The 23912-nt window shown below is 49.1% G+C and overlaps 1 protein-coding gene across 1 annotated transcript; it reads right to left on the bottom strand.

Annotated features, from left to right (window-relative positions):
- Nucleotides 1-136: 136 nt before the first annotated feature.
- Nucleotides 137-11225, bottom strand: LOC148829028 (testicular acid phosphatase homolog). Its single transcript, XM_088923314.1, has 11 exons — nucleotides 11098-11225; nucleotides 10202-10297; nucleotides 9855-9941; nucleotides 8890-9042; nucleotides 8150-8248; nucleotides 7182-7277; nucleotides 4802-4934; nucleotides 2899-2981; nucleotides 2031-2137; nucleotides 1455-1630; nucleotides 137-661 (listed from the first exon to the last, which is right to left on the bottom strand). Exons 1-11 carry the CDS (start codon nucleotides 11218-11220, stop codon nucleotides 552-554), a joined length of 1263 nt encoding a protein of 420 aa, XP_088779440.1. The 5' UTR covers nucleotides 11221-11225; the 3' UTR covers nucleotides 137-551.
- Nucleotides 11226-23912: the final 12687 nt, after the last annotated feature.

The following is a 23912-nucleotide window of genomic DNA, read 5'->3' as shown; positions in this document are numbered from 1 at the left end:
TTAGTGTTCAAACAGCCACTGTTGTTTTCTGTCCCCGCAAGGGGAGTTTTTAATTTTAAAATGGGTTTAAAAATAACCTCCGTTCAGGAGGTACACAAGTACCAAGTGTTCACTCAGTGCTGGAAATCCCGAGATATTCTTACAGGGTGGAAGATGAGGAACAGTTTTACAATGAAACGAAACAAAATAAATAGGTATGGAAAAAGTAAAAAAAAACAAACAGCGATCAGTGTTCGTCACTGTTCAAGTAAAAAAAACTACAGAGACCAAGAAGCTTTGCTCCTGAGCCAGGATCACTGTGGGAGATGTAGTCTGATTTTTATTAATTGCATATAGGTAAAAATGGTTATGGCTCTATGCCATAAAATCCAGATCCCATTTTCTTTTTGGAAAAAACATTTATAAAAACACTGGTGCCACCATTCTCAAAATAAAACCTTAAATATATAAAAAGAGTCATGTTTGAAGTTCTCCATCTGTGGTCCCCAGCATGTGGCTGTAGTACCACCACCTCTGGGCAGCTGGGGGTGATGTGCCTTCCTCCCCAGCGTCTACTTCTGCACAGTGAAATAGTTCCCTCTTCTGTAGATGAGAAGGGCCAGGGTGCCCAACAGCACTGCCGACAGGAAGCCAACAGCTACAGCCAGACCAACCACTACACCTGTGGAAGAGAGAGCTCAGATCACTTTATCGACCATGGACAATCTCTTGCATTAGGACTTTGTCTTTTTGCAGACCCCAGCTTCTCTCCCTGTCTGTGTTTCATGGAGAGCAAGCTGGGGGTCTGCAAAAAGACAAAATTCGTCATGCAAGAAATTGTCTATGGTCGATAGTCGAGGAATCCTACTCCGATGGGCCCTTGAGCAAGGCCCTTCACCCCAGCTGCTCCAGGTGCGCCGTATAAATGTCTGACCCTGCGCTCTGACCCCCAGCTTCTCTCCCTGTCTGTGTGTCTCATGGAGAGCAAGCTGGGGTCTGAGAAAAGACAAACTCCTAATGCAAGAGATTGTATATGAACAATAAAGTGATCTGATCTAATCCCTTCGTGACACTTTAATCATGGGTGTCGTCACTCCTAGTGCAGTGAGGATCAATTTAATCGGACAATTTCTGTCCTATCGTCCTATCTCTGCTGGATTAGAAGAGCCGGATGCCCCAGCCTGCTTGTCTGCAGTGACACAGGGCCGCCTCGCCTCACTTGGAGGTGTGTGGCCTCGTTCTGAGTCACAGAACACGGCGCTGCGCAGACCTGGACCCTTCCTCTGTCCTGGGCTGGGAATCGGAGGTTTTGCACAGCAGCACGGCTGCTCGGCTCTGACAGAGGTGTGAGACGCCCTCATCAGCCCAGGAATATAGACTACAAAACCGGCGCCGCGGGTCGCCTTGCAGGCCCAGGGCAGGGCTCAGCTCGCCGCCCCCCGGCACCGGACACGAGCCGCAGTGCGCCCGCTCACCTGAGGGGGGTGCCGTTTCCCTCAGGCCGCACTCCCCCTCCCAGTCCTCCGCGATGACGTCGCCGACCAGCTCGCTGAACCGGGTCAGGGCGCAGGGGGTGCCGCAGCCCGGGACGGGGGTGGCCAGGGGCTCTTGGGCCGAGTCGTTCCGATAGAACAGGCCCAGGCTGTACGAGCTGCAACACAGAGAGAGAGAGAGAGAGTCCTGGGTTCGGTTGCTGGGGTGCTGTCTGTGTGGAGTTTGCATGTTCTCCCTGGGTCTGAGTGGGTTTCCTCTGGGTGCTCCAGTTTCGTCCAAACACAAGCTGGTGGGTTTTGGGAAAAATGGCCCGTGTGCGTCTGTCTGTCTGTCTGTCTGTCTGTGTGTGTGTGTGTGTGTGTGTGTGTCCTGTGATGGACTGGCCCTGGTGTGAGTGTGTGTGTGGGTGTGTGTGTCCTGTGATGGACTGGCCCTGGTGTGAGTGTGTGTGTGTGGGTGTCCTGTCCAGGGTGTACCCTGCCTTGCTCCCGCACTCTAAAATACATCAATGAATACAGACAGAGAGACCCGGCCTGATGAACTGCAGGCTCACTGACCCGTCCTTCTCCTGGTAGAACTCAAAGAGCTGACAGGCAGCGTAGGGAGGCAGCCGTCCGCTGTAGATATCAAGAGCTGCCTGGAGAGTGATGAGAGTGGAGTCATGCTGGAGAGAGAGAGAGGGGTTAATACACACACACTGACTGGACACTCCAGTACATTAACACTGCACTGAGAGAGAGAGAGGGGTTAATACACACACACTGACTGGACACTCCAGTACATTAACACTGCACTGAGAGAGAGGGGTTCATACACACACACTGACTGGACACTCCAGTACATTAACACTGCACTGAGAGAGAGGGGGGTTAATACACACACACTGACCGGACACTCCAGTACATTAACACTGCACTGAGAGAGAGAGGGGTTCATACAGACACACTGACTGGACACTCCAGTACATTAACACTGCACTGAGAGAGAGGGGTTAATACACACACACTGACTGGACACTCCAGTACATTAACACTGCACTGAGAGAGAGGGGGGTTAATACACACACACACTGACTGGACACTCCAGTACATTAACACTGCACTGAGAGAGAGGGGGGTTAATACACACACACTGACTGGACACTCCAGTACATTAACACTGCACTGAGAGAGAGAGGGGTTAATACACACACTGACTGGACACTCCAGTACATTAACACTGCACTGAGAGAGAGAGGGGTTAATACAGACACACTGACTGGACACTCCAGTACATTAACACTGCACTGAGAGAGAGGTTAAGCAAATCTGAGGTATTTATAGCCATTTTAATTCTAACAGTATTAATATTAATGTGAGTATGGAGCATCATACAATTCTTTGTCGGTGTCAGTGGTTTAATTAATAATGATGGTATTAGACTCACTGCGGAGTAAAGGATGAGTTTCAAGGGGCTGGCTCTCCTCACTGCACTAGTGAAGTTTCCCAGAATGGCATCCACCAGCACTCCTGAAATTAACACAGTCCTGCAACCTCACACACTCATGTACATTTAAACACCTGTCATTAGCACACTGCCATTAACACAGCGCTGAAAATTCACACACCTGTGAGGAACACACTGCCATTAACACAGCGCTGAAAATTCACACACCTGTGAGGAACACACTGCCATTAACGCAGTAGTGAAAATACACACACCTGTGAGGAACACAATGCCATTAACGCAGCACTGAAAATTCACACACCTGTGAGGAACACACTGCCATTAACACAGCTCTGAAAATTCACACACCTGTGAGGAACACACTGCCATTAACGCAGCTCTGAAAATTCACACACCTGTGAGGAACACACTGCCATTAACGCAGCTCTGAAAATTCACACACCTGTGAGGAACACACTGCCATTAACACAGCGCTGAAAATTCACACACCTGTGAGGAACACACTGCCATTAACACAGCGCTGAAAATTCACACACCTGTGAGGAACACACTGCCATTAACTCTGCACTGAAAATTCACACACCTGTGAGGAACACACTGCCATTAACGCTGCGCTGAAAATTCACACACCTGTGAGGAACACACTGCCATTAACGCTGCACTGAAAATTCACACACCTGTGAGGAACACACTGCCATTAACGCAGCGCTGAAAATTCACACACCTGTGAGGAACACACTGCCATTAACGCAGCGCTGAAAATTCACACACCTGTGAGGAACACACTGCCATTAACACAGTAGTGAAAATTCACACACCATTTAGACACCTTCAATTAGCACACTCATTAGCATTCCTCCAGTTACCACACTCGTTAATTCACCAACAATTAAAACACTCGTTAACTCACCAGCAATTAACATATGCCTCCAATTTACCATATTAATGAACTAATTTGCAATAAACATTCTCATTAATATCCATTAACACACCAGTAAGGGGACAATCATCAATATAACACATTAGCACACCTGTAATTACCTGCACCAACATAATCACTCTGTGATTTAATCTGTAATTAACAGTAGTAGCACAACAGTAATTTACACTTTTATTTTCACGGTCACAAGGATCTGTTAATTAACACATTTTCACAATAATAAAATCTTTAACAGACCACTAATTACTTATCACACCTGCCTCAGTGGCTAACAGACACATAGTAAAGACAGGCACCCTTTAATTAACGCTCTCGTTGACACACTTGTAATAAAATAATTAACATTCTCATTAACGGCCTCACAACACAACACACTTGTGTGCGTCTATTAATTGGCATAATTAACAGACTAATTATAATTTGCGAATATCTCCAATCATCACACAGAATACTATGAATGCATCTACAATCCAGACACCAAATCACAAGTCATTTACACAACAAAACATTGACTAACAAGCTAATTAACACAGCGGTCAAGACTTAATTGACTCTCACAATACTTTGGTAGAATCCACCACTAACGAGTATGCTAATTAGCACAGCAATTAGCACACCTCATGTGCACATTACTAATAATTAGCACATTGATTATGATCATATATAACTTGATGGCTCACCCAGCATCCACTGACACTAATTCAGAAATCGAGGCCTCCTAAAATTAATACATGGAATGCCCAGGCAGTAATTAGCTCTTATTGAGACTAATAACCAGTCTATCATTTATTACCTTTGGTGCTAATTAATAGTAGTTCATTCTAATTTCGTGTGAAGTGATACCGAGCCCTGGCCAGTCTGTCTTCCAATCACATCTTGACACTAATTAAAAAGAGAGCTCCATTAAGGGCGAGTTACTAAGCGAGTGAGGTGATGAATTACCCCCCGCCAGACGGGCCTTGTCCTTCCTCTTGTGACTGACCACGCTGGAGATGACCTCGAAGGAAGCGATCTGCTCCAGGGTGTGGATCACTTCCTGGGTCGCCCAGGCGGGCAGAGAGAGGTTGTGGGTCCTCTGGGAGAGAGTGAGAGAGACCCCAGTCAGACCACAGCCCTGTGAGATACTTCATCCCCAGAGACCGTTTCCCCGAGATCTGGAGGACAGGTGTGCCCCAGATAGCGACTGATCACTAAGACTAGAGACAAACTGCACTCCGATAACTACTGATCAATAAGATTGCAGACAAACTGCACTCCGATAACTACTGATCAATAAGATTGCAGACAAATCATGCCCTAAATAACTTCTGATCACTAATACTGGAGGCAAACTGCACCCCGATAACGACTGATCAATAAGACTTCAGACAAACTGTATCCCTATAACTACGGATCAATAAGACTGGAGACGAAAAACACCCCAAAAACCACTGATAAATGAGACTACAGACAAACAACACCCCATTATCTACTAATCAGTAAGACTGGAGACAAACCACACCCCAGTAATGTCTGATCTATTAATCTGGAGACAAAAACTGCACCCCAGTAAACAATGTATCTAGAGGACTGGAGACAGACTGCCTAAATAACTACTGCTCTATCAGACCGGAGACAAACCGCACCCCAGTAAGTGCTGATCATCAAGAACGGCCACACTCACCTGACCTGCGGAGGACACAAGCACTGCCCTTGGGCTGAAAGGAGTAAACAACAGCACCGCAGTGAGGCGAGACAACACACCCCCCTCACTGGCCTGAAGAAAGAGCTTTCATTCCAGCATGAGGCTCTTTCCCTGCGTGTTACTGACTGGACACCGGCTGGAGAAGGAACAGAGCGCCCCCTGGCCACGCCCAGGCTCAGCGGGGGAACTGCATGGCGGGAGTGGGACTAATATTTCAGAGATCTTAAGTTATATCTTCTGCTCACAGTCACAAAGATGATGCTGCCGTGAACATCATTAGTGAGCTTGCAGACACTGCTATAAAGTCTTCAGTTGAGACTGCAGACTGATAAACACAATTGCTTTTACCTCTGCTACAGTGAGCACTATTACTGAGGTTAAAACTCACTAACAAACACCACTACTGTTGTACTATTACGACAGTGAACACTATTCCTGAGGTTAAAACTCTGTAATAAATACCACCATTCTTTCACTATTAGTACAGTGAGCACTGTTCCTGAGGTTAAAACTCACTAACCATCACCACTATTCTTTCACTATTATGACAGTGAACACTATTCCTGAGGTTAAAACTCACTAACAAACCCTATTATTCTTGCACTATTACTACAGTGAGCACTGTTCCTTAGGTTAAAACTCACTAACACCACCATTCTTTCACTATTACTACAGTGAACACTGTTCATTAGGATAAAACTCACTACACCACCATTCTTTCACTATTACTACAGTGAACACTGTTCCTGAGGTTAAAACTCTATAATAAACACCACCATTCTTTCACTATTACTACAGTGAACACTGTTCGTTAGGATAAAACTCACTAACACCACCATTCCTTCGCTATTACGACAGTGAGCACTGTTCCCTGAGGTTAAAACCCACTAACAAACACCACTGCTCTTGCACTATTACTACAGTGAACACTGTTCCTGAGGTTAAAACTCACTAACCATCACTACTATTCATTCACTATTACAACAGTGAACACTATTCCTGAGGTTTAAACTCTACAATAAATAGCACCATTCTTTCACTATGTGTACAGTGAACACTGTTCATGAGGTTTAAACTCACTAACCATCACCACTATTCTTTCACTATTACTACAGTGAACACTATTCCTGAGGTTAAAACTCTATAATAAATACCACCATTCTTTCACTATTAGTACAGTGAGCACTGTTCCTGAGGATAACTCACTAACAAACACCACTACTCTTGCACTATTACGACAGTGAACACTATTCCTGAGGTTTAAACTCTATAATAAATAGCACCATTCTTTCACTACTCTTACACTAGTACGACAGTGAGCTCACTAATTATTCCTTTCACTGATGATGCAGATACCAATGGAGTTAGAGGGCAACTCCAGGAGAGGTCAAGCCCTGATCTCCCACACTGCCACATCCCTCTTCCTGCTTGTGAGGTCCATTTTCACAAACCCACCCTCCCCCCACCCCCTCCTTCGCCCCTTACAGCAGATTCCTGGCTCACCCCCTCCCCCCACCCCCCACCTCCGGTTCCCCTCGACCAGGCCCGTCGCCCCCCAGTACAGCTCTCAGCTCGAATCGCACCCCTCTCTCCACCTTACTCAGGGTTCCCCGAAACTGCTACCGGTAATAACGGTACCTGACAGAAGAGAGTGTCATAGACTCTCCACACCTTCCTGACAGCGAGCTTGTCCACAGGGTACCCTGTGTGGTTTGCCAGGTCCTGGATGAACCCCTGAAAGACACACACACACACACAGAGAGAGAGAGGGCAGGGGGGCAGTCAGCTCCAGGCGGCAGGGCACAGAGATCACGAAACAACAGGCTGCAGTTCCGCTCTTGAACACGGCTCAGAGGGAGGGCGCCACTGCCCTTCAAATCGGCTGGCTGCGTAAAACCAGGCGCCTACCGGACGCGCCCGCTGAGTAATCAAGAGTTTCACTCTGCTGAGACAGAAAGACGGGTGAAGTGGGCGTCCTGTGAGGGGATCCGGCGGGTAAAAAAGAGGGGCGTCCCGTTTCGATCAAGAGACGCCCCCTGATTGATGTTCTGTGAGCAGGGATCTTTACCGCTGGAACTGCACTAGTTCAGGCACTGCGGCTGAAATGGCATCTCTTTTTGGGCAGCCAGGTCTGCCTGTGTCCAGTGTGTGTGTCCAGGCTGTGGCCACTGAGCCTGTCCTCTCTGGACAGCCAGGTCTGCCTGTGTCCAGTGTGTGTGTCCAGGCTGTGGCCACTGAGCCTGTCCTCTCTGGACAGCCAGGTCTGCCTGTGTCCAGTGTGTGTGTCCAGGCTGTGGCCACTGAGCCTGTCCTCTCTGGACAGCCAGGTCTGCCTGTGTCCAGTGTGTGTGTCCAGGCTGTGGCCACTGAGCCTGTCTTCTCTGGACAGCCAGGTCTGCCTGTGTCCAGTGTGTGTGTCCAGGCTGTGGCCACTGAGCCTGTCCTCTCTGGACAACCAGGTCTGCCTGTGTCCAGGCTGTGGTCACTGAGCCTGTCCTCTCTGGGGTCCAGCCCATGCAGAGAAGTGTGAGAGGAGATACTGCAGTATATACTACAGATACTACACAGGTTGAAGACATGGACATGAACACAGGTGTTTGTCTGACCTTGTAGGTCTTCAGGATGCTCTGGTACTCTTCATTGCGAAACGTCTCCGCCATCAGCTCTCTGAACCGAGGACAATGCTTACTGGGAGTCTTCAATAACTGAGAGAGAGGGGTTAATACACACACACTGACTGGACACTCCAGTACATTAACACTGCACTGAGAGAGAGGGGTTAATACAGACACACTGACTGGACACTCCAGTACATTAACACTACACTGAGAGAGAGAGGGGTTCATACAGACACACTGACTGGACACTCCAGTACATGAACACTGCACTGAGAGAGAGAGGGGTTCATACAGACACACTGACTGGACACTCCAGTACATCAACACTGCACTGAGAGAGAGAGGGGTTAATACAGACACACTGACTGGACACTACAGTACATCAACACTGCACTGAGAGAGAGAGGGGTTAATACACACACACTGACTGGACACTCCAGTACATTAACACTGCACTGAGAGAGAGAGAGGGGTTAATACAGACACACTGACTGGACACTCCAGTACATTAACACTGCACTGAGAGAGAGAGAGGGGTTAATACAGACACACTGACTGGACACTCCAGTACATTAACACTGCACTGAGAGAGAGAGGGGTTAATACAGACACACTGACTGGACACTCCAGTACATTAACACTGCACTGAGAGAGAGAGGGGTTAATACAGACACACTGACTGGACACTCCAGAGGGGTATTGAAGGAGTGATACACACTGAGTCCTACCCTGTCCATGGATCTGGGGACACTGTGAACTGGAATGGGCTGCCACAGTAACTCCTCTGTGATCGGCGGAGGGTGTTTGGGGGGGAAGAGGCCAGCGAGGTTGGCCTGCACACTCATCAGGGTCCTGTCGTAGTCTGTACTGCGGACGTAGATCTGAGAGAGAGGGGTTCATGCAGACACACTGCCTGCCTGGCTCCAGCTCTTTGTCTTGGGCTCATTAGCTAGTTTGTTAGTGTTCAAGTGTAATTACACAGCCTAGTGCTGAAGAGTTACTGTGTGATTAGATATAGGCTGAGTCAGGGTGAAGGGGACAGGGTTATAGAGAGAGAGAAGGAGAGAGGGTTATATATAGAGAGAGGGAGACAGGGTTATAGAGAGAGAGAAGGAGAGAGGGTTATATATAGAGAGAGGGAGACAGGGTTATAGAGAGAGAGACAGAGACAGGTTACAGAGAGAAGGAGACAGGGTTATATAGAGAGAGAAGGAGACAGGTTACAGAGGGAAGGAGACAGGGTTATAGAGAGAGAGAGGGAGACAGGAGACAGGAGACAGGTTACAGAGGGAAGGAGACAGGGTTATAGAGAGAGGGTGAGACAGGGTTATAGACAGAGGGCAGGGAGAGAGATTGAGCAGAAGGTGAGATGTAATTAGAGTTATAATTACTAGGTAAACGAGGAGGAGGGAGGAGGGAGGAGTGAGGAGAGTTTGAGCTTTGTAATTACAGCGCAGACACCCAGTGCGAGAGGCGTCTAACCACCTCTGTCTCTCGGTGCTCAACAAATGCACCGCACGTGGAAAAGTAACAGTGCCTCTCTATGCAAAAAAAACTGTACTACTCATTGAAATAGAGTGTGCCACACGAACACAGCTCAGAACTCAAAGCGCAGCAGAAAACGAAGTCATTGCAAACAGAGAGGTTTTCTGCTGAAGTACGATAAGGAGGGCAGTAGCCGATTCTCACTCACCTCTTTGCTGTTGTAGTCTTCACTCAGAAAATGTGCGTACCGTTTCTTTAAGAATCTTCCCAGCTCATACTGCTGCCTCATCCCCAGCTGCACGCACACACAGAGAGGTCAACACTGAGCTGGTATGTCCCCAGAGACTACAGCTCCCAGAACCACCTTCTTTGCCACTGTCTCCTGTGTGGCATGCTGGGAGATGTAGTTTCCCCAATGTGTGTACTGTCTATTTTGTTACTTAGAAAATGAGACTGATACTTTGACACTGCAGCGATCACGATGGAGAAAATTAACGCACATTCATATTAACAGCACAGACAAGTCAGTCACATAGACATTTGTACCGGCAGTACCTCAGTCAGCTGTCCATACCCCTGTGGCCAGGCTGTGTCTCTGTGAGGGTCCGTAGGGTACGATTCAATTGGAGAACGATCACCATGGCGAAACACCTACAGTACAGTACAGACACACAGAGTGACTGTCCCACAGTGTAGTACAGACACACAGAGTGACTGTCCCACAGAACAGTACAGTACAGACACACAGAGTGACTGTCCCACAGAACAGTACAGACACACAGAGTGACTGTCCCACAGTACAGTACAGACACGCAGAGTGACTGTCCCACAGTACAGTACAGTACAGACACACAGAGTGACTGTCCCACAGTACAGTACAGACACACAGAGTGACTGTCCCGCAGTACAGTCTAGCACAGACACGCAGAGTGACTGTCCCACAGTACAGTACAGACACGCAGAGTGACTGTCCCACAGTACAGTCTAGTACAGACACACAGAGTGACTGTCCCACAGTACAGTACAGACACGCAGAGTGACTGTCCCACAGTACAGTACAGACACACAGAGTGACTGTCCCACAGTACAGTCTAGTACAGACACACAGAGTGGCAAACAGTATTCCTGCAGCGTGAGACTCCCAGCCGGGAGCTGAGCTCTATGAGCGCGGGTTCGAGCCCTGGTCCCGTCACTAGCTGAAAGCAGGTGAGATTAGACAGGTTCTTGGCAGCACAGCGCCCCCCTGTGGACTCCCAGAGGCTTGCAGGCTCTCAGTGCGATCACTGAAGACACGCCCCCTGCCGGTAGGGGGCGGCCCTTCCCGATGATGTGTTAAAAGATGATTGGCTCACAGGTGGGCTGGTGTGTGTGTGTGTGTGTGTGTGTGTGTGTGTGTGTGTGTGTGTGTGACTGCGTGTGACTGCCCTGCAGTGGATTGTGAAAACACTCACAGCTACGACAAATTTCAAAATTCTTGTCTGGGAGGACTGACAGCCCAGCGTGAGGATGAGGAAGAGGATGAGGAAGAGTTGCCCAAACATTCTGTGTGTCTCTCGGTCTCGGAAGAGCCCCATGATGCTGAAACCTGGGAGAGCAGGAGACAGAGAAGAGAACAACAGGACTGGCAACACAGCCTGACTTCTCTTTTATACTTTAGATATTTAATCCAATACTGAGAAAATACAGTACACCTCACACTCACATGGTACAGACTCAGTACAGCTCAGACTCACACAGCACAGTATAGATACAAGTACAGATACAGAGTACAGCATAGACTCACATAGTATAGACTCATAGCACAGTACAGACTCACACAGTACAGTACAGCCACACAGGACAGCTCAGACTCACACAGTACAGTACAGACACACAGGACAGCTCAGACTCACACAGTACAGTATAGACACAAGTACAGACACAGAATACAGCACAGACTCACAGCACAGTACAGACTCACATAGTATAGTATAGACAAGTACAGATTCACAGTATAGACTCACAGCACAGACAGCTCACACATACAGTACAGCTCAGACACACACAGTACACACACACAGTACAGTACAGACACAGTACAGCACACTCACAGTATAGACTCACAGCACACACAGCTCACACATACAATGGAGCACAGACTCACACAGGACAGCACAGACACACTGTACATACTCACAGATAGTACAGACTCACAGCTCACACACACAGTACAGCTCAGACACACACAGTACAGACTCACAGCTCACACACACAGTACAGACACACACAGTACATACTCACAGTATAGACTTACACTTCGCACAGTACAGTACAGACTCACAGTACAGTACAGATTAACACACAGTACAGTACAGACACACTGTACATACTCACACACAGTACACTTCAGACTCACAGAGTACAGCTCAGACACACACAGTACAGACGCACAGTACAGACTCACACACAGTACAGCACAGAATCTTACTCATCTACACAGCAGAATTATATGTTGCGCCTCGGCCAACATACCAACGATCAACCAATAAACCGATCAACTCGAACAGTCAAGCAGAGGGACTCTCACCTGCCCCTCAGCCCCGGCCCGCCGAACCGAGCTCCGAACCCGGACCAGGCGAGGGAAACGGGTCGCTCGCGTCTCTTCAAGGCGGAAAGGCGAAACTTTCGGCCCGGGGACCAGAAGCCGGACCGGCTCCCAGCTGCTCAGAGCGCCCGGGTCAGGCGGACATCACGCTTACCGAACGGGCCGGGTCCGAGTGGACTTGTTTCTTCTGTTTCGTGTCTCCGGTCCACAGCTCGACTCGTCCGCATGCGGGGCTAAAATGAATGCCGACACCCGTGGCGGGGGAGCCCGGGCTTCATTCCACGCGCGGGAGGCCGGAGGATGCAGGCGAGAGCGCTCGGACCCCGGTTCTGCTCCGGCCGTCCGCCCTCCGCCCGGGTCTATAAAGGTCCCGCCCGTCCCGCCCTTGACGGGTCCGCCATCTCGCTCCCGCGCCAATCAGCGAGCCCCCCGCGGAAGAGGCGGAAAAAAAAAAAGTCTTCTCGGGTCGGAAATTATATTTTGCGTTTCGAGGGCTCTGGAGGCAGGTAGTTATTTGGACGGGAAAATTACCTCCCAGGGAATAACAGGATAAAACAAGATTAAAAAAAACCCCAACAAAACGTGTGAAAACATATGGGGGGAGGGAAGCCAGATCGCCTCTGGAAGTGAGGTTCCGTCTGGGCGAGGGAGCGGGTGTGACTCGGGTGTCTCAGACCGGCCTTTCAGGCTCTGTGCGAGCGCTCTTGCCCGGATGCCCTGTGAGAGAGAAATGACCTGTCCCAATCTGCTCCTGTATATTACACACAACAGCAGTGTCAGTGGCAGTCAGATTATCATCTCAGTCATAGACTAATCCAGCTCCCAGTCCAGCCAGTCCAGTCCAGCTTGGAGAGTCTCAGACTGCTCTGTCAGTGTCAGTGTGAGTCTGATTATAATCCCAGTTCAGAACTAATCCAGCTCCCAGTCCAGTCAGTCCAGTCCAGCCTGGAGAGTCTCAGACTGCTCTGTCAGTGTCGGTGTGAGTCTGATTATAATCCCAGTTCAGAACTAATCCAGCTCCCAGTCCAGTCAGTCCAGTCCAGCCTGGAGAGCCTCAGACTGCTCTGTCAGTGTCAGTGGAGTCTGATTATAATCCCAGTTCAGAACTAATCCAGCTCCCAGTCCAGTCAGCCCAGTCCAGCCTGGAGAGTCTCAGACTGCTCTGTCATGTCAGTGGAGTCTGATTATAATCCCAGTTCATAACTAAGAAAACCATAGCAGTTTTGTGAAAATGGCTGGGCTCTGGTGTCAATTAATTGACCAATTGACCAATCAATCAAACACTCATCAAAGTCAGTGTATTTGTACACCATATAATAGAGATTTTAAATTGTATGGATTTGCACTCCTGCATAGCAAAAGGACATCCTGTCTTGTCTGAGGTTTTGATGAGACTGGCAGGCCAGTGAATTATCTATCCTGTATACTTTCTATAGATCCCAGCTGTAGGTGTAATGTCCTTGTGTTGTAGTACAATATCACACTACAGAGTATCATACATTCCCACCCATTAGAAATCACTTTGCGGTCTCTGTGTTAATAATATTGTTATAATCCAGTGTAGTATACAGCATCACCCATTAGAAATCCCTGTAGCAGTCCACTGTTACAGTGCACTATTATTACACTATACCATATTACACATCACGAGCCACTAGAAATCACTGTGCAGTCATAGTGTTATATTACAGTATTATAGTGCAGTGTAGTACACAGTATCACCAGTTAGGAACTCCCAACACATCTCACAGTACGGCAATATCATAGTGCAGTATAATTACAGTGAAGTGTAATACACTGTATCACCGACCAGAAATCACTGCTCTCACATTAGTATACTGAAGTACAGTATAATTACATTACAAAGTATGATACAAAATCACCTATCAGTAAGAACTGCACTTTCACACATGATTATAGTACCAGCGTAGAGTATTATTATATTATACTGCAATATACTGCATCAGAGCATGACAATATTATACATAAAAAACTACTACAATGCAGCAGAAAGTGATATATTTTATCTCCCATTATGCTGTGAGTGCTGTTGGATATCAATCTTACTGTAGGACTGGTATTAATGTTACTGAAGTATAACTTAACACAATATAAATTGTTTTTATACACCACTTTACTGTTGACAAACATGAAGAAAGTACAATAATTATTCTTTAATCTGTTTTAAAATATTCGAATTTCTCTGGATTTTCACTTGAGACAATAGTAGACCTTACAGATAACTGTTGATCAGTATAGCGGGCTGTGTGGTCACTAGGACAGTGCTCAGAGCTTCTCTGAACTGCAACCTGCAGTTACATTGTCAACCTGGAGAGACTGTGGGGGAGCTGTTGTCCATCGTACAGGTGTAATTACACTCATCAGCACGTTAGTGTTTCATGATCAGAACACACATCCCTCTCTCTATCAGTGTAGTGCTAATGTACTGGAGTGTCCAGTCAGTGTATCTGTATTAACCCCTCTCTCTCTCTCAGTGCAGTGTTAATGTACTGGAGCGTCCAGTCAGTGTGTCTGTATAAACCCCTCTCTCTCTCAGTGCAGTGTTAATGTACTGGAGTGTCCAGTCAGTGTGTCTGTATTAACCCCTCTCTCTCTCAGTGCAGTGTTCATGTACTGGAGTGTCCAGTCAGGGTGTCTGTATTAACCCCCCTCTCTCTCAGTGCAGTGTTAATGTACTGGAGTGTCCAGTCAGTGTGTGTGTATTAACCCCTCTCTGTCTCAGTGCAGTGTTAATGTACTGGACTGTCCAGTCAGTGTGTCTGTATTAACCCCTCTCTCTCTCTCAGTGCAGTGTTAATGTACTGGAGTGTCCAGTTAGTATGTCCATATTAACCCCTCTCTCTCTCTGTCTCTCTGATGTAGGTGTTGTTGACAAGGCAGCTGCTTGTAAGGATACTGAAACTGCTCATTACAGCTGAGAGAGAGATTACAGATTCTTTTCAAAACACTGTCACCACAAATGAAATCATCGCAAAATACGATCTGGTTTGTAGCTGGGGAGGAGGAGGGGTTAAGGATGAGGAAGAGAGGGAGAGAGTAGAAGAGGAGTGAAGAGAAAGGAGAGAGAAAACAGGGAAGAAAGGAAGGGATTGTATACAGGAGTCAGAGGGAAGAGGAAAGCAAACACATTTTCCTAAAACTTTCAACCGAATCCCAGAATCCCCACTCTGGCCAGAACCAGGCAAAGGTCTGATCCTGCTGGCAGAGGAAAATCAAGTGGGTGATCCACTGTATTATTATTAATAATAATAATAATAATAATGTCCTTATGCCAGCAAAGCTCTTAGTATTTGAATGTGAGGAAGGGGAGAGGAGGGAGAGAGGAGGAGAGGGAGAGGGGGAGAGGGGAGGGAAAAAGAGGGACAGAGTGGTAGAGGAAGGGGAGAGAGGGAGAGGAGGGAGCAGAGGGGTAGAGAGACAGGAGGAGAGAGGGGTAAGGGAGGGAGAGAGAGAAGAGGGGATGGAGGAGAGGAGGAGGGAGGGGTAGAGGAGGGAGAGAGGGGGAGAGGGGAGGAGAGGGGGAGAGAGGAGGGAGCAGAGGGGGAGAGGGGGAGAGGAGGGAGAGAGAGGAAGGAAACAGGAGGAGAGGGAGAGAGGGAGAGAGAGGGGAGGGGACGGAGGAGAGACAGGAGGAGGGAGGGGTAGAGGAGGGAGAGAGAGAGAGGAGGAAAAAGAGGCAAGAGGAGGCCAGGGGAGCGGCAGGAGGGGGGCAGATGGAGAGAGGGGCAGGCACAGGGAGGGGGGCAGATGGAGAGAGGGGGGGTTGGCAGGCACTGGGAGGGGGCAGAGGGAAGGACACGTGTGGCTCTGTTCAAACAGTTACCATGGTTTCCAGACGTCTCCATGGCAACGCAAGTGGCCAATCAGACAATAAAAGATTTAAAGCCGAATCGTTACAGCGAGGGAGAGGAGGGGAGGAAGGTGGGGGGGGGGAGAGAGGAGGGGGGGCTGAAGGGAAGAGGAGAGGAAGAGTGATGGAGAGAAAGCTTGGGAGGGAGAGAGAGGGGGGCTATTTTAGGCAGCAGGTTGTCATGGAAACACCAGGAAACACTGCAGAATGGAGAGAGAAAATGGACAAGAACTTTAAAAATGAAACAGCCATCTGATTACTATGGTATATTATAATTTCAGACTCTTTACATTGTTTTCTATACCTCTCTTGGTGCAGTGTTAATGTACTGGAGTGTCCAGTCAGTGTGTCTGTATGAACCCCTCTCTCTCTCTCAGTGCAGTGTTAATGTACTGGAGTGTCCAGTCAGTGTGCCTGTATTAACCCCTCTCTCTCAGTGCAGTGTTAATGTACTGGAGTGTCCAGTCAGTGTGTCTGTATGAACCCCTCTCTCTCTCAGTGCAGTGTTAATGTACTGGAGTGTCCAGTCAGTGTGTCTGTATTAACCCCTCTCTCTCTCAGTGCAGTGTTAATGTACTGGAGTGTCCAGTCAGTGTGCCTGTATTAACCCCTCTCTCTCTCAGTGCAGTGTTAATGTACTGGAGTGTCCAGTCAGTGTGTGTGTATTAACCACTCTCTCTCTCAGTGCAGTGTTAATGTACTGGAGTGTCCAGTCAGTGTGTCTGTATTAACCCCTCTCTCTCTCAGTGCAGTGTTAATGTACTGGAGTGTCCAGTCAGTGTGTCTGTATTAACCCCTCTCTCTCTCAGTGCAGTGTTAATGTACTGGAGTGTCCAGTCAGTGTGTGTGTATTAACCCCTCTCTCTCTCAGTGCAGTGTTAATGTACTGGAGTGTCCAGTCAGTGTGTCTGTATTAACCCCTCTCTCTCTCAGTGCAGTGTTAATGTACTGGAGTGTCCAGTCAGTGTGTCTGTATGAACCCCTCTCTCTCTCTCAGTGCAGTGTTAATGTACTGGAGTGTCCAGTCTGTGTGTTTGTATGAACCCCTCTCTCTCTCTCATTCTCTCTGAAGGACAGCAGTATTCCCAGATTTCTCCGTCACCATGGTAACGCTGCAGCGCTGGAGAGAGAGGAAGGAGGAGGGGAGAGAGGGAGGGAGAGGGATGTGTGAACAATGCTAATGCACCTGCACTGATCTTTGATTGAATATTTATTTCTCCATTAATCTGCTCGTCCCTCCCTGCCTCTCTCTTGCCTCCTTCTAACATTCATTAACTTTCTCTTCATAGCAATTCACTATCTCTCCATCTCTTTATCAGTTTATTTATCTACACTACTCATCTATCCTGTTACAGTAGGAGCTACAGTCCCAGTTCAGGAGAACAGTCTGTTACAGTAGGAGCTACAGTCCCAGTACAGTAGAACAGTCCTGTTACAATAGGAGCTACAGTCCCAGTGCAGTAGAACAGTCTGTTACAGTAGGAGCTACAGTCCCAGTACAGGAGAACAGTCTGTTACAGTAGGAGCTACAGTCCCAGTACAGTAGAACAGTCCTGTTACAATAGGAGCTACAGTCCAAGTGCAGTAGAACAGTCTGTTACAATAGGAGCTACAGTCCCAGTACAGTAGAACAGTCTGTTACAATAGGAGCTACAGTCCCAGTGCAGTAGAACAGTCTGTTACAATAGGAGCTACAGTCCCAGTACAGTAGAACAGTCTGTTACAATAGGAGCTACAGTCCCAGTACAGTAGAACAGTCTGTTACAATAGGAGCTACAGTCCCAGTACAGTAGGACAATCCTGTTACAATAGAGGCTACAGTTCCAGTACAGTAGAACAGTCTGTTACAATAGGAGCTACAGTCCCAGTGCAGTAGAACAGTCTGTTACAGTAGGAGCTACAGTCCCAGTACAGTAGGACAGTCCTGTTACAATAGGAGCTACAGTCCCAGTACAGTAGAACAGTCTGTTACAATAGTAGCTACAGTCCCAGTACAGTAGAACAGTCCTGTTACAATAGGAGCTACAGTCCCAGTACAGTAGAACAGTCCTGTTACAATAGGAGCTACAGTCCCAGTACAGGAGAACAGTCTGTTACAGTAGGAGCTAAGGTCCCAGTGCAGTAGAACAGTCTGTTACAATAGGAGCTACAGTCCCAGTACAGTAAAACAGTGTGTTACAATAGGAGCTACAGTCCCAGTACAGTAGGACAGTCTGTTACAGTAGGAGCTACAGTCCCAGTACAGTAGGACAGTCCTGTTACAATAGGAGCTGTCCCAGTGCAGTAGGACAGTCTGTTACAGTAGGAGCTACAGTCCCAGTACAGTATAGGAGCTCTATAATAAGAAACTGTAGGCTGTAGTAAACGTACAGTAGAATAATTTTAAACACACTGAATATTCACTCTGGAATTCAATGTCTTTGTGTTGTTTGGGAATGAATAAGTCATCTGCTTTTGTCGATTATTTTGCTCCCTAAAGAAAAACACTGGAAAGCCGGAGATGGAGAGCGAGAGACGGAGAGACGGACAGGGAGATGGGGGGGGGGTACCGGAGAGGCAGGCAGGGAGACCTCAGCGTGCCGTCGGTATGCGTCTCCAAGTCCAAGGTCAGTCCTTAATCAGCACGGTGTGGCTCCTCTCGCCGCAGAGGGAGGGCTGCGGGGAAGGAAAGGGACGTGGAGAGGGAGGAGGGCAAGAGGCAATCAAACCTCACCCATCCATCTGCACGAACTGAGCCCTCCGATTTAAAGGGATGCAGGAACATTCCCTCCACCCTGCCCAGCTCTCTTGCCCGGGACGTGAAGGGAGAGGTGGGGGGGGAGGGGGGGGCAGTTTCTGACTAAGGTGATCATCCAGCATCATATTACCCCCAGGAGCGGGAATCTGGGGTGTCTGCATCCATCTGTTTTCCAATGACTTTATCCAGTACAGGATGGCTGGGGAGCTGGAGTCTATCCTAGCAAGCAACAGGCACAAGGCGAGGTAAACCTTGGACAGGACACCAGTTTTCCCAGACGCCTGCTGGGAGCAGGCCGCCAAGTCAGATGATGGACACACTGTAGGAGGACCCCTGGTGTCCTCAAAGGCAACACAGGAAGTGACCAAGACACTGGGAGGAGGAGTTAAAGGAGGAGGAGGGAGGGCAGTGCGCAGAACTCCACTCTCCTCTGCCAAAATCCGCTCTCAAAGATCGGGAAAAGATCACCAGAGATCCTCGATTTGCGGGAAAACAGGGAGTTTGCATCGTTCTCCACAGCCCCTGTTGGGTTAGCACCCCGCGCTCCATTAATACTGCGTTAACCGAGCGTGCCGGTCACAGGTGGACGCCGGGGGTCTGGTGATGACAGGAGACGGTAATTGTTCTGCACCGCGACAGACTCACCGAGGCCCCGTCGGGGGAAGCGACAGAGCCGCTCCTGCAGAAGGTGGCATTTCTGTGAACACGCAACGCAAGAGGTCAATTCGTTAGGCTGATTCACACCCTTCATCAGCAGGGCTGATCCACAGGGGGGTCTACACGGAAATTCACGAGCATGTGTGTCCACTGCTCTCTCAGGGCCTGATCGCTGGTCTCTGAGCCCTGGACAAGCCTGTGTCTGATCTCTGGTCACTGAGCCCCGAACAAGCCTGTGTCTGATCTCTGGTCTCTGAGCCCTGGGCAAGCCTGTGTCTGATCTCTGAGCCCCAGACAAGCCTGTGTCTGATCTCTGAGCCCCGGACAAGCCTGTGTCTGATCTCTGGTCTCTGAGCCCTGGACAAGCCTGTGTCTGATCTCTGAGCCCTGGACAAGCCTGTGTCTGATCTCCGGTCTCTGAGCCCCGGACAAGCCTGTGTCTGATCTCTGAACCCTGGACAAGCCTGTGTCTGATCTCCGGTCTCTGAACCCTGGACAAGCCCGTGTCTGATCTCTGGTCTCTGAGCCCCGGACAAGCCCGTGTCTGATCTCTGGTCTCTGAGCCCCGGACAAGCCCGTGTCTGATCTCTGGTCTCTGAGCCCTGGACAAGCCTGTGTCTGATCTCTGGTCTCCGAGCCCCGGACAAGCCTGTATCTGATCTCTGGTCTCTGAGCCCCGGACAAGCCTGTATCTGATCTCTGGTCTCTGGTCTCTGAGCCCCGGACAAGCCTGTATCTGATCTCTGGTCTCTGAGCCCTGGACAAACCCGTGTCTGATCTCTGGTCTCTGAGTCCTGGACAAGCCCGTGTCTGATCTCCGAGTCCTGGACAAGCCTGTGTCTGATCTCTGGTCTCTGAGCCCTGGTCAAGCCTGTGTCTGATCTCTGGTCTCTGAGTCCTGGACAAGCCTGTGCCTGACTGCTGGTCTCCGACTCCTGGAGAAGTGTGCGTCTGTTCACTGGTCATGTTCAGTGGGGTTCAAGTCTGACCAAGAGGACATATATGACCCGTTTCCTTCTCATCTCATCATTGTCAACAGCATGAGGATGTGCTTCCTTTGTCCTGCTGGGCTGTTGCCCCGTCAGGATGAGCCCAGATTGTAGAGCTGTGCCATCAGGTGTCACGGATGTCGGAAGGGGTGTGCCAGGGAATGACAAAGAGAGCAATCAAGACCCTTTTCGTAGCGGCAAAAAGGGGCAACATGGAGGTTGGCCCAGGCTCAGGGGGTCAGATAATGTCGGGTAGAAACTGATGCCCTCAGGCTGCAGAGGAGACGACCTGGTGCCAGGCGGGTCTCAAGACATCCGAACCCTCAATGCTGAGCCAGGAGCAAAGGGTGACCCGGAAATATATAGCCCCACACAAAGACACACTGGAAGCACAGAAAAAGCACAGGGAAACTAAGAACAGGACAGAGTAGGAGCGCCCTCTAGGTGTCGAGGGCGTGACAACAAGAGGAGCTGTGGAGCGACTAGCTCTCCCACCAAGACCTTCTCACCTTGATGTCGAAGTCGTCGACACCAGTTGTCGAACATGAGCTTATTGCTGCGCACTTGTGCCCCACACACCCCGACGTCCATCGGGGAAGGACAACACCCAAGACCCCATGATTCATCGCCGAAGAGGAAAGGGCCCCACTGCTGGAGAGCCCAGCTGTGGTCAGTCAGCCCATGACTGGTGTCATGTGGATGAACCGGTCATTCACGACCGACCGTCACATCCGCTCTATATGAGCTCCCAACGGACCGAAGGGACAAAGGCGTCATTCTCCTGCTAAGGGGGAGATATCGTTCCTCTCCTCTGTTCTTCGGTCTTGAGTTTCACCAGGGTTGACATTCAACAACGAAACCCCTTCCCCAGTGAATTCACTTAGTGCTGGTGCAAACATCAGTCACCGGAGTGCACCATGATGGTCACTCGTGGATGATCAATTCATCAGCATCACATATCCAAAACTTCTACAGCATTTTCTTAAAAACGTACATGTGGAGGTGGGGTGGTAGGTTTTCACCGAACGCTCGTCGTCTTCTCCAACGTTCATCTCCTGCTCAACGGAAACTTGCCCAGCAATCTTCCAAAAGATTTTAACATCCTTCATATGCATCCATGCCCACATTAACAGCATATCGTGTGCAGACACTGCTCCAGGCTACAGAGCCTCATGAACCCACTGCCTGAATAGGTCACTTATCTTAACGAGCAACCCGTGCGTGTGTACAGTACATGTGTAAGGATGTCACTGTGAAGATGAATGCAGGGTGTTTATGAGTGAATGTGTGTGCATATAGTATATAAAAATGTATGTATGTGTGTATATTATGTAGATATGAGTACATGTGTATACACACTGTCATCTGTGTATCTACAAGTGCATGTGAATACGTTTCTATGCACAAAGAGTATGTATTTGTGTATATCTGGATGTGCGTGTGTGTATGAATGGATAAATATCTACATGTGTGTAGTCTATGTTAATTTGTTTGCGCACAAGTGTAAGTATATGAACGGGTGTAGCGTGTGTAAATGTGTTTATGTACGAGTGTAGGTAAATGTGTGTGTAGCGTGTGTAAATGTGTTTAGGAGGGTAGAGTAGGAGAGCAGGAGGCCGCCTTGCAGCAGTCCCTACGGCCAGCGTGTACGGCTGCCTCACAGCGCTGGGACCCTGGGATCAACTGGCTGCTCTGCGTGGAGTCTGCATGTTCTCCCCAGGTTTGTGTTGGTTTCCTCCCACAGGCCAAAGACATGCTGGGGGGTTAGTTGGCTTCTGGGAAAACTGGCCCTGGTGTGTGTGTGTGTGTGTGTGTGTGTGTGTGTGTGTGTGTGTGTGTGTGTGTGTGTGTGTGTGTGTGTGTGTGTGTCCATTGCTTGCTGAGATAGACTCTGGCTCCCCCACAATCCTGCACTGCATAAAGTAGTTAGAATACGTGTGGAATGATGACGACGACGAAGATAATGATGATGATGGAAAACAATGGGTGCAGACGTACAAACATTTCTCTCTTCCGCCCCTCGGTGTTCATCCATTTCCCGGTCTCAGTCGATCCGAGCCACTTTCTCGAACAAGCCCAGGGAACCAGCTCGGCGCACCACACCTTGCGCGGGTCGACTTCTCCGACTTGTCAGCGCGGATCCCCGTGGATCGCCGATCCGTGGATTATTAACCCAGCCGCCCAGACATTCCCTGAAGGATCCCAGGAGACGTGCCTCGGCAGCAGAGCCAAGCGGCTCACTGCAGACACCCGCCGCTCTCCGCGTACAGCAGTTTCTGCCCTGTTCTCACCCGCTGTGCGCCTGTGTTCTTCCCCAGAGTCGATCTTGGGTCTTCGTGTCAATCTTCACCCTGAAAGCTGGCCCCATGCGATGACTGAAGAGGTGTGGCTCCTTTGCTCCTAAGCATGAGCAGACACACTCACACGTTTCTTCGAGACAGGATGCACACGGACATTAACAACACACACAGATTAATGTCAAGGACTCCATGGGTGTTTTGTACAAAACAACAATGTCAATTTTATTCCATAAAGTTTCGATCAGTTATGGCACATACAGATTCTTTGATCAGAAAAGTTTGGCACAAATTCCTGTAACAGTGTCCCTCTCTCTCGGCTGCCTACGGTAAGAGCCTTCCACCACAAGCCCCCCCTCCCCCCCCCGCCCCACCCCCACCCCCCACGATAATCATAATAATACTGAGAATCAGAAATGTAACACAAATGGTTTTCGAACAATTTTAAAAAGACAGCTCAGGCAAGAGACGGGTCATCGCGATGTCACCGTGAGGAGGAGGAGGAGGAGGAGGAGGAGGGAGCAAACTCGTCTCCTACCTCCCAGGAGGAGGCTGAACAAAAAACGCCCGGAAGGAGACAGGAAGTGGGCGGAGGAGAGGGACTTCCTATTTCCTGTTTTTCCCTCTGTACCCCCTGCTGTCCTCATCTCCTCCCTCCCTCCCTCCCTCCCTCCCTCACCGCCTTCGCCCCGCACGCCGGCTCCCTCTCTATCTCCCCTCATCCAGATTTCCGAAACAGTGGCCACCCTGCGAGACCGTCTTACGCTGCCTCACCCTTCACACCGTCTGGCCCTCAGTGGAGGTGGTGATCGATACCTCGACTTCATCATCCTGCACCACTTTCCGATTCGACCCCGTCTCCGTTGATATATAATGGCAGAAACTCCCTCAGGCATGAGGAGTGAAGTCATGCAGGCGACACAGTCAGTGATCAGTGAACCTCTAACTGACCAAAATACTGATCCAATTTTCCTGTATTATAGATATGGAGCTTTGTAATGGATACATTGGCCCATACTGGTGTGTAATAAGGTGAACTACAGTCCCCATTACACTAGGGGCTACAGTCCCAGTACAGTAGAACAGTCCTGTTACAACAGGGGCTACAGTCCCAGTGCAGTAGAACAGTCC

Source organism: Atractosteus spatula, chromosome 8 (genome assembly GCF_055471065.1).
Source record: "Atractosteus spatula isolate fAtrSpa1 chromosome 8, fAtrSpa1.hap1, whole genome shotgun sequence".
Taxonomy (NCBI): domain Eukaryota; kingdom Metazoa; phylum Chordata; class Actinopteri; order Semionotiformes; family Lepisosteidae; genus Atractosteus; species Atractosteus spatula.
Note: the sequence above shows the minus strand (reverse complement) of the source record. Positions and strands in the feature narration are given on the sequence as shown.

Bases quoted from the DNA above. Each gene is read 5' to 3' on its own strand.
- LOC148829028 (XM_088923314.1), bottom strand. From the start codon at position 11,220: ATGGGGCTCTTCCGAGACCGAGAGACACACAGAATGTTTGGGCAACTC. The intron at 9,942-10,201 runs GTACTGCCGGTA...GTGTGCGTGCAG, and splicing joins GGTATGGACAGCTGACTGAG to CTGGGGATGAGGCAGCAGTA. The intron at 2,138-2,898 runs GTGAGTCTAATA...CTCTCTCTCCAG, and splicing joins AACTCATCCTTTACTCCGCA to CATGACTCCACTCTCATCAC.